We start from the raw sequence: 12,993 nt of genomic DNA, 5'->3' as shown, positions 1-12,993 counted from the left end.
TCAAGAAATAAAAGCTATTTCTCTTCAATCATGTGATTTCACTGAATGTGTTTTTGTTTGTTTGTTTAAATATAACCATATACTGTAAAAACAAATAATGTTTCATATCTGGTAAATATATTACCATACAAAATTTTGGGAAGTAAAGAAATTAATACTTTTATTCATCAAGAATGCATTAAATTGATCAAAAGTGACATTTATAATGTTACAAAAGATTCTATTTCAAATAAATGTTGTTCTTTTGAATGTTCTATTCATCGAAGAATCCTGAAAAATAAAAATATATCACAGTTTCCGCATAAATGACCTTTTTTTCAACACTGATAATAATCGTAAATGTTTCTTGAGCAGCAAATCATCATATCAGAATGATTTCTGAAGGATCATGTGACACTGAAGACTGGAGTAACGATGCTGAAAATTCAGCTTTGATCACAGGATATAAATTATACTTTACTATATATTCACATAGAAAACAGCTGTTTTAAACTGTAATAATATTCCATATTTTTACAGTATTCATCCCTCATCTGTCCGTCTCTCTCAGGCTCTGATGCGTCCGGGTCGTCTGGACCGGGTCATATTCGTCCCGCTGCCGGACGCAGACACTCGCAGGGCGATTTTCACGCTGCAGTTTCGGAACATACCCGTCCATCCCAGCGTGCACCTGGAGGACCTGGTGACCCGGACGGAGCGCTACTCAGGGGCAGAGGTGAGAGGTTACTGCAGCCGCAGGGGTCAGAGGTCACGGTATCATTCGGTAAAGTGTTTTCACACTGTTTATAGGAGAGAGAGAGAGAGAGAGAGAGAGAGAGAGAGAGAGAGAATTTGTTTCTGTATCAACGTTGTTTCAAAGTCCTTGTGACTCTGAGCTCATGCACAGATGCTCTATTGTGTGTGTGTGTGTGTGTGTGTGTGTGTGTGTGTGTGTGTGTGTGTGTGTGTGTGTGTGTGTGTGTGTGTGTGTGTGTGTGTGTGTGTGTGTGTGTGTGTGTGTGTGTGTGTGTGTGTGTGTGTGTGTGTGTGTGTGTGTGTATTTTCACTGTGACTCAGCAGTTGCTTGAGTAAACTACAAAAAAATAAGATTCTTCCTCAGTGTTTCTGTCTTGTTTTCCAGCACAGATATTCTAAACATTCTTAAATCAACATACATTTACTGGAGAAGAGAAACGATTTTGAACAGGAACAAATATGTGTTAATGGGGTCAGAAAAATAAACTTGTTTTGTTTTGAATTAAGTAGATTTTTCTGACTCCATTGGCAGATATTTGTTCTACTGTTTTTCTGGCACTGTTATATGGTAGGGGGCGCTGTTACACATCTTCTGAAAGAGTTCAGAATCAAAACACAGGTGAAGAAGAAGCAGAAACAAGTGATATTGCTGACGCACATGTAAAATAACACAACCATATTTGTGTGTGTGTGTGTGTGTGTGTGTGTGAGAGAGAGAGAGAGATAGAGAGTGAGTGTGATAGTGTGTGTGTGTTTTCTGTTGTCCATTAAGTCTTTCTAAACACGTCTGACTTGCTGTAATGTAAGCGCTGTGTGTTTATTTGTGCTTGTGTTTTGTGTGAAGTGTGTTGCATGGTAACGGCATGAACTCAAGCTGTTCAGATCACACACACACACACACACACACACTTGATTGTTTGCATGTTACTGTTGTGATGTGCTGAAGGACAGAGATCTGAACGAGATCTTCATCTGTGTCACACTTGACAAACATTTATTTGTGTTTGATTTGGTGCTGTGATCGGTGAGAGCAGGGCATTCTGGGTAATGTAATGTTTATGGCGTGTGTGGTCAGCCTCAATAACAAATGAATGCAGTTACAGCTGGAATTATGGGCCTTTTTATAATTAAAAAAAACATGATAAAGGATCATATATTATTATTATTATTATTATTATATCACAGTGTTATAACAGAACATATTATTACAGTCTGTGATCTCATATGAGAGGCCTTCAGATATGGTGTTGGACACCTGAAGAACCGCCGATCAATAATCCACATCTTCTAGCAGCTCTTGTGTCTCTTTGCCCATAGATGAAACATGAGCCGTGTGACTCCACCCTGATCCTGTGTTCACATCCCTCAGACGCTGGTCACCTGACCTCCACGCCACCGTCTGCTGCAGCGCTGCGTCAAAACAAGCGTAGAAGTTAAAGAGAAGTTAATGTGAATATCAGCTGGACCAGGGTTATTATCATCCAATAAAACTAAAACAATTCTTGAAATAAAATAAAATATAAATAACTTATTTAAGCTAGTTGCCAAGGCAACGTTTCTCATTTTCTTTTAAATATTTTAAATTTTGTTATTAATTTTTAAATTTATGGAGGACCAAACCTGCAGAAATTAAAAGTAAATAAATAAATGAATGAATGAATGGATATATAAATTAATAAATAGATAAATAGGTAAATAAATGTGATAATAGGAAAATAAATAAATGAATAAACGACTTGATGAAATAAATATGGTTCATTAATAAAATTCATTTCCCCCCTATCTAAAATGGTATATAACATTCATACTGGGAAGCAGCCTATGGAGTATCATCACTGGCAGCTGCCAAGCCACTCCCTAGCAACCAAACAGAGTACCCTAGCAACCGTTTTGCAAAATCTATATCTCTGCATCAGAACATCTTAGAGAAATGGCGGTTGGCTCTTTTGACTCATGCTAGCAATCTGGACTTCCAACATGCTATACATGCTAGCAGTGAATAGTTACATGCTAATAGTAAGAGCTAAAGTGAGCTAAGAACATGCTAATAACTCTATGAAAATTCCATAGTAACCATCTGTGACAACTACCAACCACCTAGCAACATCATAGCAACCACCCAAGTTACCATAGCAACTACCTAACAACCACCCTGAACACCCTAGCAACTGCCTAGTAACACCTTAGCAACCACATAGGTTACCCTAGCAACCGCATAGCAACCACCCCAAGTACCTTAGCAACCGAATAGCGACACCCTAGCAACCCCCCCGAGTACCCTAGAAACCACACAGCAACACCTTAGCAACCACCCCGAGTACCCTAGCAACCGCATAGCATCACCCTAGCAACCACTCAGATTACCCTAGCAACCGCATAGCAACACCTTGGCAACCACCCTGGGTACCCTAGCAACCACATAACACCCTAGCAACCGCCTTGAGTACCCTGACTCTACGCTCTCTCTCACACACACTCACACACACACGTCTATTGCCTGTATGTCGTCTCGTCAGATCTGATCTTCATCATGTCTCCGACTGACCGACATCCACCAAGACTACTAACTCCTCTCCATATCGCACTAAAGCATGAGCGCTCCCTCACTCTGTCTGAACAGGAAGTCTCTGCGCCCACTTCCTGCTCTCGTGTGAATCTGGTTTGTAAATGAGGAGGTGCGGTCTGGATTTAAATAGCGCTCAGATGAATGTTTTCTGCTGTAACAGGCGGTTTTGTTGGTTAAAAATAGTTTTGTAATTATAGGAAATGATTTTTGCGCTGCATGTTTGTCCTTGAACGCTGTGCTAATTTGTGGTCAGGCATTTTGCCATCAAACCACTAGTGTCTGCTCACGACTGACAGACCGAAACACGGCAAACACCAGACTCAACACACACACACACACACACACACACACACACACACACACACACACACACACACACACACACACACACACACACACACACACACACACACACACACACACACACACACACACACACACACACACAACACACACACACACACACACACACACACACACACACACACACACACACACACACACACACACACACACACAATACACACATTTGAGTCAGCATCACATAACTGAAATGAGAGAAATGGTGAATCTATATTTGCTGCATGTGTGTTTATATATATATAATCTTTTATTATTATTATTGCAACATTTCCACAATTATTAACATCATAAATTAGTGCTGCAAGATTATTTGAAATAAAATCAGAACTGTGATATGACTTAATGCAATTATCAAGGCTGCATTTTAATTAAATATAATTTTTAGTAATGTAATTAAATATAATTTATTCTTTAAGCAATTCTTTCAATGAAGAGATTAACTAACTACCAGTCAAAAGTTTGGAAACATTACTATTTTTAATGTTTTTGAAGTCTGCTCATTAAGGCTGCATTTATTTCATAATATATACATGGAAAAACATTAATATTGTGAAATATTATTACAATTTAAAATTATGGTTTTCTATATAATTTATATCCAGTGATCAAAGCTGAATTTTCAGCATCATTACTCCAGTCTTCAGTGTCACATGATCCTTCAGAAATCATTCTAATATGATGATTTATTATAAAAAATAGTTGTGCTAGTTAAATAGTTAAAACAGTTGTGCTGCTTCATAATTTTTTATAATCTTTGATATTTTTTTCAGGATTCATTGATGAATAAAAGGTTAAAAAGAACAGCATTTATTCAAAATATATCTATCTTTTCTAACGATATAAATCTTTACTAATTGTAATGATGCTGAAAATTCAGCTTTGATCACAGGAATAAATTATACTTTACTATATATTCACATAGAAAACCATAATTTTAAATTGTAATAATATTTCACAATATTATTGTTTTTTTATTTATTATGAAATAAATGCAGCCTTGAAGAGCAGAAGAGACTTTGTTCAAAAACATTAAAAATAGTAATGTTTCCAAACTTTTGACTGGTAGTGTATATAAATAACAGAATAAAACTTTCCCAATTATGTTTATTTTAAAGTTAAATATTAGTAATATTTCTTATTTTGTTTTTATTTAGTAATATATATATATATATATATCTATATATATATATATATATATATATATATATATATATATATATATATATATATATATATATAATAATTATTATCATTATTTTACCGCAGTAATGATACATAATTAAAAATTTTTATCTCATTTCAAATTGCAACTGAATTTTTTTTATTTTTTTCCCTCAAATATCATTTACAGAAAATCATGATGTTAACATTTATATCTTAAAATGTTCATGCCTTGTAGTCGCATTTAGCAGATTAGAGCTGTGCCATAATATAGTTGCATTATATTTTTAATATAGTTACTGATACAAATATTTTGTGTATATATATATATATATATATATATATATATATATATATATATATATATATATATATATAAAATGACTTCTGCTTCTGAGAGCCTGGAGATGTGAGCGTCCAGAGTGAGTTCAGTCACTAGTGAGGGTGCGGATGCTGTCTATGAAGGCTGTAGACAGAGATGGATCACTGGGTTTTGAACTGAATATGTGTGTGTGTGTGTGTGTGTCTGTCAGATCACAGCTGTGTGCAGAGAAGCGGCTCTACAGGCGCTGCAGGAGAACATCACAGCTGATCATGTGACCGCCGGACACTTCCACGCCGCTCTGGACGCCGTCAGACCACGAATCCCACAGTCACTCTTACAGTCGTACGTCAACTACCAGCGGGAACACGGCGGCTCACGCGTCTGACAACAACTGCACAAATACACAATAAACACACATTTGACTAAATCATGCTGTTGACTTGATTACTGTGTGTGTGTGTGTGTGTGTGTGTGTGTGTGTGTGTGTGTGTGTGTGTGTGTGTGTGTGTGTGTGTGTGTGTGTGTGTGTGTGTGTGTGTGTGTGTGTGTGTGTGTGTGTGTGTGTGTGTGTGTGTGTGTGTGTGTGGTCATCTGGCCTTAAAGACGTTGTAGATCTATTAAAGTTTTATTCGATCATGAAGCTGTGTGTTTTATGGTTTGTGCTGTAAAACTTTATTCCTCTGACCTCTGACCTGCACAAGCTCTTAAAATACATCAAAGATTATTTCTGTCAGACTAAAACATGGGTGTGGCCAAAAATATGATTTAAAGTCACAGAAGAACATTTTTAAGTTGCACAAATAATGTTTTATTATTCTGTAGAAAAGCAACAATATAATTTCTCTCTCTTTTAAGAAAGAGGAAACCAAAGCTCTGATCTGAGGAATAAACACATTCTCAATGTTTCATTAAATCTTCTTCACATCAGAGTTACAAAACGCATTAAAAACATTCTTTGTGAAGATGCACAGTGTTGTTATTGTTAACTAAAACCATTAAAACACTTTCTGCATTGAAATAAAGTGGAAATATAAAACAGTATGATGAAAAATGACATTGCCTTGTCAACTGACTGAAATGAAATGAGTGGAAGTACTAAAATTACTAAAACTATTAAATCTAAATCTATTAATCAAAAATCTATTAAATAAAAAAAAAAAACGAATTCAATAACTACCGTTAAATATTTTGTGGTCAGTAAGATATATTTGTGAATTTGCTCATCAAGGCTGCAATAACTTGATCAAAAATACAGTAAAATTGTGAAATATTACAATTTAAAACAGCTGTTTTCTATGTGAATATATAGTAAAATGTAATTTATTTTTTGTGATCAAAGCTGAATTTTATTTTTCAGAATTCTTTGATGAATAGTACGGAAGAGGATTAGGGCCAAGCAATAATAAAAAAAATAAAACCATCTCGAGATTAAAGTTGTTAAATTTCGAGAAAAAAGTCGAGATAAAATGTTGAGAATAAACTCATTAAATTATGCGAAAAAAGTCGTAATTTAACTAATTTGTTTCTCATAATTTAACGATTTTTTCCCATAATTTAACAAGTTTATTCTCAACATTTTATCTTGACTTTTTTCTCGAAATTTAACAACATTTTTCTCATAATTTAACGAATTTGTTCTCGTAATTTAACGACTTTTTTCTTGTAATTTAATGAATTTATTCTCAACATTTTATCTTGACTTTTTTCTTGAAATTTAACGATTTTTTTTCTCGTAATTTAACAAGTTTATTCTCAAAATTTTATTTTAACTTTTTTCTTGAAATTTAAAGAGTTTTTTCTCGAAATTTAACAACTTTAATCTCGAGATGTTTTTATTTTTTTTATTATTGCTTGGCCCTAATCCTCTTCCATAGAATAGAACGTTCAAAAGAACCACATTTATTTGAAATAGAATCTTTTGTAACATTATAAATGTATTTACTGTCACTTTTGATCAATTTAATGTGTTCTTGATAAATATTAATTACTTTAAAAAAAAAAAGCTTTGTTTGTGACCCCAAAGTTGTGAAAGGTATATAATATAATATAATATAATATAATATAATATAATATAATATAATATAATATAATATAATATAATATAATATAATATAATATAATATAATATAATACAATTTGATATAGTATATTATAATATAATGTAACATAATATATTATAATACAATATAATATAACAAAATATAATAATATAACATAAAATAACAATATAATATGACATAATATAATATAACATATGTTGTTTTTAGATTATTAGATTATTATATTATGTAATATATTGTTATTTTTTTATGTTATGTTATATTATAATATGAGATAATGTAATATAATATAATATAATAATATAATGACATAATATTATATAACATAACATCATAATGTTATTTTGTTATATTATATTATGTCATATTATATTATTGTTATTTTATGTTATATTATAATATGATATAATATAATAATATAATATAACATAATAATATAATATAATATAATATCATGATATTTCTTATGTACCAAAAGTATAGTGACGTCAAAATCTAAATGTCAAAATAATTTTCATTATCGTATCTCTCTCACAATTGTGTGTGTGTGTGTGTGTGTGTGTGTGTGTGTGTGTGTGTGTGTGTGTGTGTGTGTGTGTGTGTGTGTGTGTGTGTGTGTGTGCGCGCGCGCGCGGCTCGTTTCCATCTGAATGCATGAAATGACTTTGTGCTGAACTTTCCTTTCTCATGTATCCGGATGCAGCACATCCGCCCCACACACACACACACACACACACACACACACACACACACACACACACTCTCTCTCTCTCTGAGGGGGTTTGAGCTCTTAAGGTCGCACCAGCATGTGTTTTGACTCGATGTTTTCGAGATGTTTTACTGCACAAACGCGTTTAAAACTTTTAATGAGATTTTGTTCATCACTACAATAAAATAAACACTCAACACGTGTTTCAAATGACTGATGCAGCGTTTCTGAATCAGAAACAAAATAATAACACACAAAACACTGTTCACCACACACACATTAAGGGTGGAGAAACAAACCATCGCCTCATATGTTATATTCAAGTATTATTTTATTAACAATAAATCTCTTCTATTACTGTAGCTGCGCAAGTGCAGAACACAGTATCGAGAGCGCGCAATATGTGCACAAAATCAGAGGTGCGTGACGTTCAGAAGCAGATGCGCGTTCGTCTCACATGATCCACCTTAAATCCAGCGATCTTCTGCTCCTCCTGCATCTGCCCCATGATCCTCTTTCATTCATCAGTGTGTGTGTGCGCGCAAAAACAGCACACGCATCTGATCCGACACACTCACGCACAGTCTGACGCGGCGCGCGGAGAGCCGGACGAACGCGCAGCAGCGAACGAGCCTTTATTCGTGGATTTAACTGGATTCTTTCCACATTTTCCCCCGTGGATCAAACCCTCGAGCTGAAGATCCACCGCGCGGAGTTTCCTCTGGATGTTACGCTCGCGGTCATGCGCTGATTTGGGGGATCGTTCTGGACATGTTGATGGATGTTTGGCACCAGGACTGATGGATTTGACATTATGGGAGTCTGTCTGTAGGTATGTATGAATTCTGTGTTGTTTGATGTGGATTAGAGGGTGATCGAGTGTGGATCTGCGGCTCTTGGAGTCTCCACAGGCCCGCGAGCGCAATAAACACGCGCGTATTAGTCAAAACTTATGTTTAATTAGGCTATACTATAAGCTTCAGATTGCGTGTGAGTGTATGTGTGTGTTTGAGCATGAACACGACACACACACACACACACACACACTCCTCCCCCAGCGGGCTTGTTTTCATTCATAAGTTCTTTTTCTTGTAGTCCTTCATGTTATTTTTTGCGAGCGAGTTCTGTTTTTACTTAAATAATTCAAAATGCACGGTTACAAAGCCAATATAATTATGTTAAACAAAAAATAATGAGAGAAAATATGTGCTTAAGACATAAAAAAATGTTTATTGATGGTCTATTAAGCGCGCGTCCGATGATAATTACGCGAAAGTGTCGCTTTTAATCTCGGTTCTTTCCGTTCGCTTCTGTTGGATATCCTCGTGAAGTTTCGGACTCTTGCTGCATCATAAAGCGCTTTGAGAAGCGTGTGAAGCTCTGTGTTTGATTTGAAGTCTTCCTGCTCAGTGTGGCTCTGCATTTTAATGTTAACCAGCCATACACATGCAAATCAGGACGGGAAGTATTTGTACTTTACTTCAGTTGTGTGCTTATTGAGGTCGGTACAAAGTCTTGTTAATAGTCAACTCTCTCTCTCTCTCTCTCTCTCTCTCTCTCGGGGTTAAATGGCTCTGTGAATAGAAGGGAAAGAGCTCGAGACCTTCTCCTCAAACACACGCTCTTCTGCGGTGTGATTTATGAGGTCTGTCGCAGAAAGTAGATCTGCACACGTTCAGTCCGAATGCGCGTTTGGAGCGTCACGTGTGAATAAACCCCGCGGTGAACGCGCATCTCCTGCAGCAGGGTGTGAATTGTGTGTCCGGGCGGGTTTGACCCTCTAATTAAGGCTTGAACCCCCCAAAGGAAGTTAGAAACAAAAGCTTGGGGGCCTTGAGAGAGTGTGTGTGTGTTTCTCACACGCTTCAGTTGAGTTATTTAGCAGTAAACTCTGGGTTTTGCAGTGATGCCATAGAAGAACCATTTTAATGAACTTTAGGCAACTTGAAGTCTTTGTGTAAAATGCAATATAAAGGCAAAACTTTCAGTTTGTGTAAATTCACTTGGGGTTCAGAGTATTTTTCTACATTAATTTCACACTTGTTGTGCAATGATGTGGTCTTGTTTCAGTGTTACAGTTTATGCTTTTCTTTATTTACCCCCAAAGAATGGAAGAGAAATGTGACAACACGCCCCACACATGACCATATGATATAATTTAATTAAAAAAAAATGCAATTATTGACTTATAATGCTGTTTTTTTTTTAATAATTAAAAATAAACTAATTTTAGAGTTTGACAATGAAACAGTGTGGCCAATCAAATGAAGAAACACATTCAAGCTTTATATTTTTAAAAATAATAATTTCTGAGCATTACATCTCAGCGTTTATTCTTCTGTTTCTCAGTTAAATCCATGAAAGTAGTAAAAGTGATTTCTGTTGCTATCACAGCGAGGTAATAACACTGGGATTTAACCCTGGCTAGTGTCTTCTAAGCAAATTAAGTATTTAAACTGTTGATTGGAGGAGATGAAAAATGAACCTCATTATGAAGTATTCTGCTATGGTTAAACGTTCAGCAATATCTTCAGCAAGATTTTGTTGCTATTTTCACTCTGTATAGTGTTGATATGGCAACTAAGTTTCATCAAGAGTGGAAACATTTAAACCATGTGTGTGACAACTAGCCCCGCTCACCCCTAATGATCATCTCACATTCATTCTCATAATTGCAACCAAAGTATAATATCTGAAACTGGTTGTTTATCGTGTTGTAATGCGCTTTCTAAAGGTTAGAATTATTATGAGGTGCATTACAAGGCATAATTAGTGCATTAAAGATGTTTTTATAATGCATTACACAAGTAAAGTCTATTTTTCGTAGTTTGAAGAACATTGTAAAGCTCTAAATGGAATGGAAAGATTCCGTGGATGTTAAAGTATCATCACTTTAGATTAGGATCCAATTCTCACTATTAACTATGACTTAATAACCTCTTAATTACTGCTTATTAATAGTTAGTACGGTAGTTGTTAGGTTTAGGTATTGGGTAGGTAGAATAAGACATTAATATGTGCTTTATAAGTAGTAATAAACAGCCAATATCCTAGTAATATGCTGCTAATAAACAACTAGTTAATAGTGAGAATTGGACCCTAAACTAAAGTGTTATTATAAAGAACCCTTTGTGAAATGGAAAGGCTCCATGGATGTCTTTGCGGAACCATAAAGAACCTTTATTTTTAAGTCAGATAAAGATAAATGTGTTGCTTTTGATTGCATAAACTGAGAATAACCCATCTCTCTCTCTCTCTCAGGGTGTCAGATGAACGTTGCATCTGTTCTGTTGTCTGGAGTTGCTGATCGTGTCTTATGGATCGCCACGGTCAGCGCGGAGGGACCGTCAGACATCCGGACCTCCCGTCTGGGGCCATCCTGTCCCTGGATCAGATCAAAGCCATCCGCTCCTGTAACGAGTACACAGAGGGCCCGGCCGTAGCGCGCAGACCGGCCCCGGGGCCGCGCACGCCGCCGCGGAAGCACGAGAGGACTCACGAGGTGCTCCTGGTGAACGTGAACAACAACTACGAGCACCGGACCGCCCGCCCGCCGGCGCTCAGCCGGTCCACCAGCACGGGCAGCGCCGGGAGCAACAGCAGCACGTCTTCGGAGCAGGGCCTGCTGCCGAATTACCGCAGCAGAGCCGTACGGACTCAGCCGAGCGCGTCCTCGCATCCGTTCCTCCCGCCGGACGCTCCGCTCAAACAGACGCCGGCGGAAAAGCCGGACTCGCCGCATCTGTACATCTGCGAGAGCTGCGGGAAATGCAAGTGCAGCGAGTGCACGGCGCCGCGGCCGCTTCCGGCGCGCCTCGCCTGCAACGGACAGTGTCTGTGTTCGGCCGAGAGCGTGGTCGAGCACGGGACGTGCATGTGTTTGGTGAAGGGCATTTTCTACCACTGTTCCAACGACGACGACGACGTGGGCGACCCGTGCGCCGACCGGCCGTGTTCGCTGTCGCACCCGCAGTGCTGCTCGCGCTTCCTGTGCATGGGCCTCATGTCGGCGCTGTTCCCGTGTCTGCTCTGTTACCTGCCCGCCAAGGCCTGCGTGAAAGCGTGCGACTCGTGCCACGACCGCGTGAACCGGCCCGGCTGCCGCTGCAAGAACTCCAACACCGTTTACTGCAAGCTGCAGAACTGGAACCAAACGCCCGGACACGCGCCGGGAAAACCGTCCTGAGGAATCGAGAAATACGATTTTATTAATAGCTGGGGAAGCTGTATCGCTGCTGCGGGACGTGGGAACCGAAAACGAGGCGGAGCGAGACGGGGGGAGGGGTTATGTTAATGAGCACGTATAAGCTCCGCCCCTCCCGGAGGAATGTGAAAACCACTTGTTTCGTTGCAGGTTTATTTTCTGAACCAGCGTTTGCCTTACCCGACTGTGTACAGCTACTATCTAACACCAGAGAGTTCAGCGATGATGGTGCTTTGGAAACCAAACCTGTGAAGGACTTTATTTGCCGGGCCGGACCGTAAAAAATGTAGCCGTTACCGGATCTACCGGATAGCAGGCGCGGTTGTTATGAAATGGTTTCTACGCATCTGTTTTTGTTCTCATTTTGTTGATGTAAAGAGGAATTTACGGCTATTTTTTAAAAGAAAATGTTAAAACTGTTTAACTTTTTTCGTTGTTGTTGTTGTTGTTGTTGTAAAAAATATTTATTATGTGAAGCTCTATTATTTTATGATATTTATTGCAAAGGACAGATTTACTCATGTCTGAATATAACAAAATATCAACACTTACTGCAACATGAAAGAATGGAGAAACGGATGGAAACATGTTAACTTTAATGCAAAAATATACAAATTAATGCAAAACGCTCTTGTCTAGTGTCTCATTTCATTCGGAGAACAAGATTAAACTGCTGATGTTTGGATTTATTCAGGATTTAATCATTATATCTGCACTGCCCACATTAGAAAAGAAGGTGTGTGTGTGTTTCTGCAGTGTGTGTGTGTGTGTGTCACCACCTGGCCACCTGTGTGAGGCTCATAAAGTCTCTCTCTTTGTCTTGTTTTATTGCGTGTTTCCTGCTGTCAGGCGTTTGTTTATTTCACCCCC

At 37.7% G+C, this 12,993-nt stretch overlaps 2 protein-coding genes across 3 annotated transcripts in view; both read left to right on the top strand.

The window, feature by feature from the left end:
* afg2a (AFG2 AAA ATPase homolog A) overlaps positions 1-6,140 on the top strand; it is a 55,040-nt gene extending 48,900 nt beyond the window's left edge. For both annotated transcript variants that reach the window (XM_067394826.1, XM_067394912.1), the window contains exons 15-16: positions 551-715; positions 5,359-6,140. In XM_067394826.1, the coding sequence (XP_067250927.1) occupies positions 551-715; positions 5,359-5,535 (342 nt within the window). In that variant the 3' untranslated portion in view covers positions 5,536-6,140. The remainder of the gene's footprint in view (positions 1-550; positions 716-5,358) is intronic.
* Positions 6,141-8,125: 1,985 nt separating this feature from the next.
* Positions 8,126-12,708, top strand: spry1 (sprouty homolog 1, antagonist of FGF signaling (Drosophila)). The gene is made up of 2 exons (XM_067383836.1): positions 8,126-8,751; positions 11,181-12,708. Exon 2 carries the CDS (start codon positions 11,236-11,238, stop codon positions 12,103-12,105), a length of 870 nt encoding a protein of 289 aa, XP_067239937.1. The 5' UTR covers positions 8,126-8,751; positions 11,181-11,235; the 3' UTR covers positions 12,106-12,708.
* The last annotated feature ends 285 nt before the right edge of the window (positions 12,709-12,993 follow it).

This window comes from Chanodichthys erythropterus, chromosome 1 (assembly GCF_024489055.1).
Source record: "Chanodichthys erythropterus isolate Z2021 chromosome 1, ASM2448905v1, whole genome shotgun sequence".
NCBI classification, from domain to species: domain Eukaryota; kingdom Metazoa; phylum Chordata; class Actinopteri; order Cypriniformes; family Xenocyprididae; genus Chanodichthys; species Chanodichthys erythropterus.
This window is presented reverse-complemented; position numbering and strand designations above follow the sequence as displayed.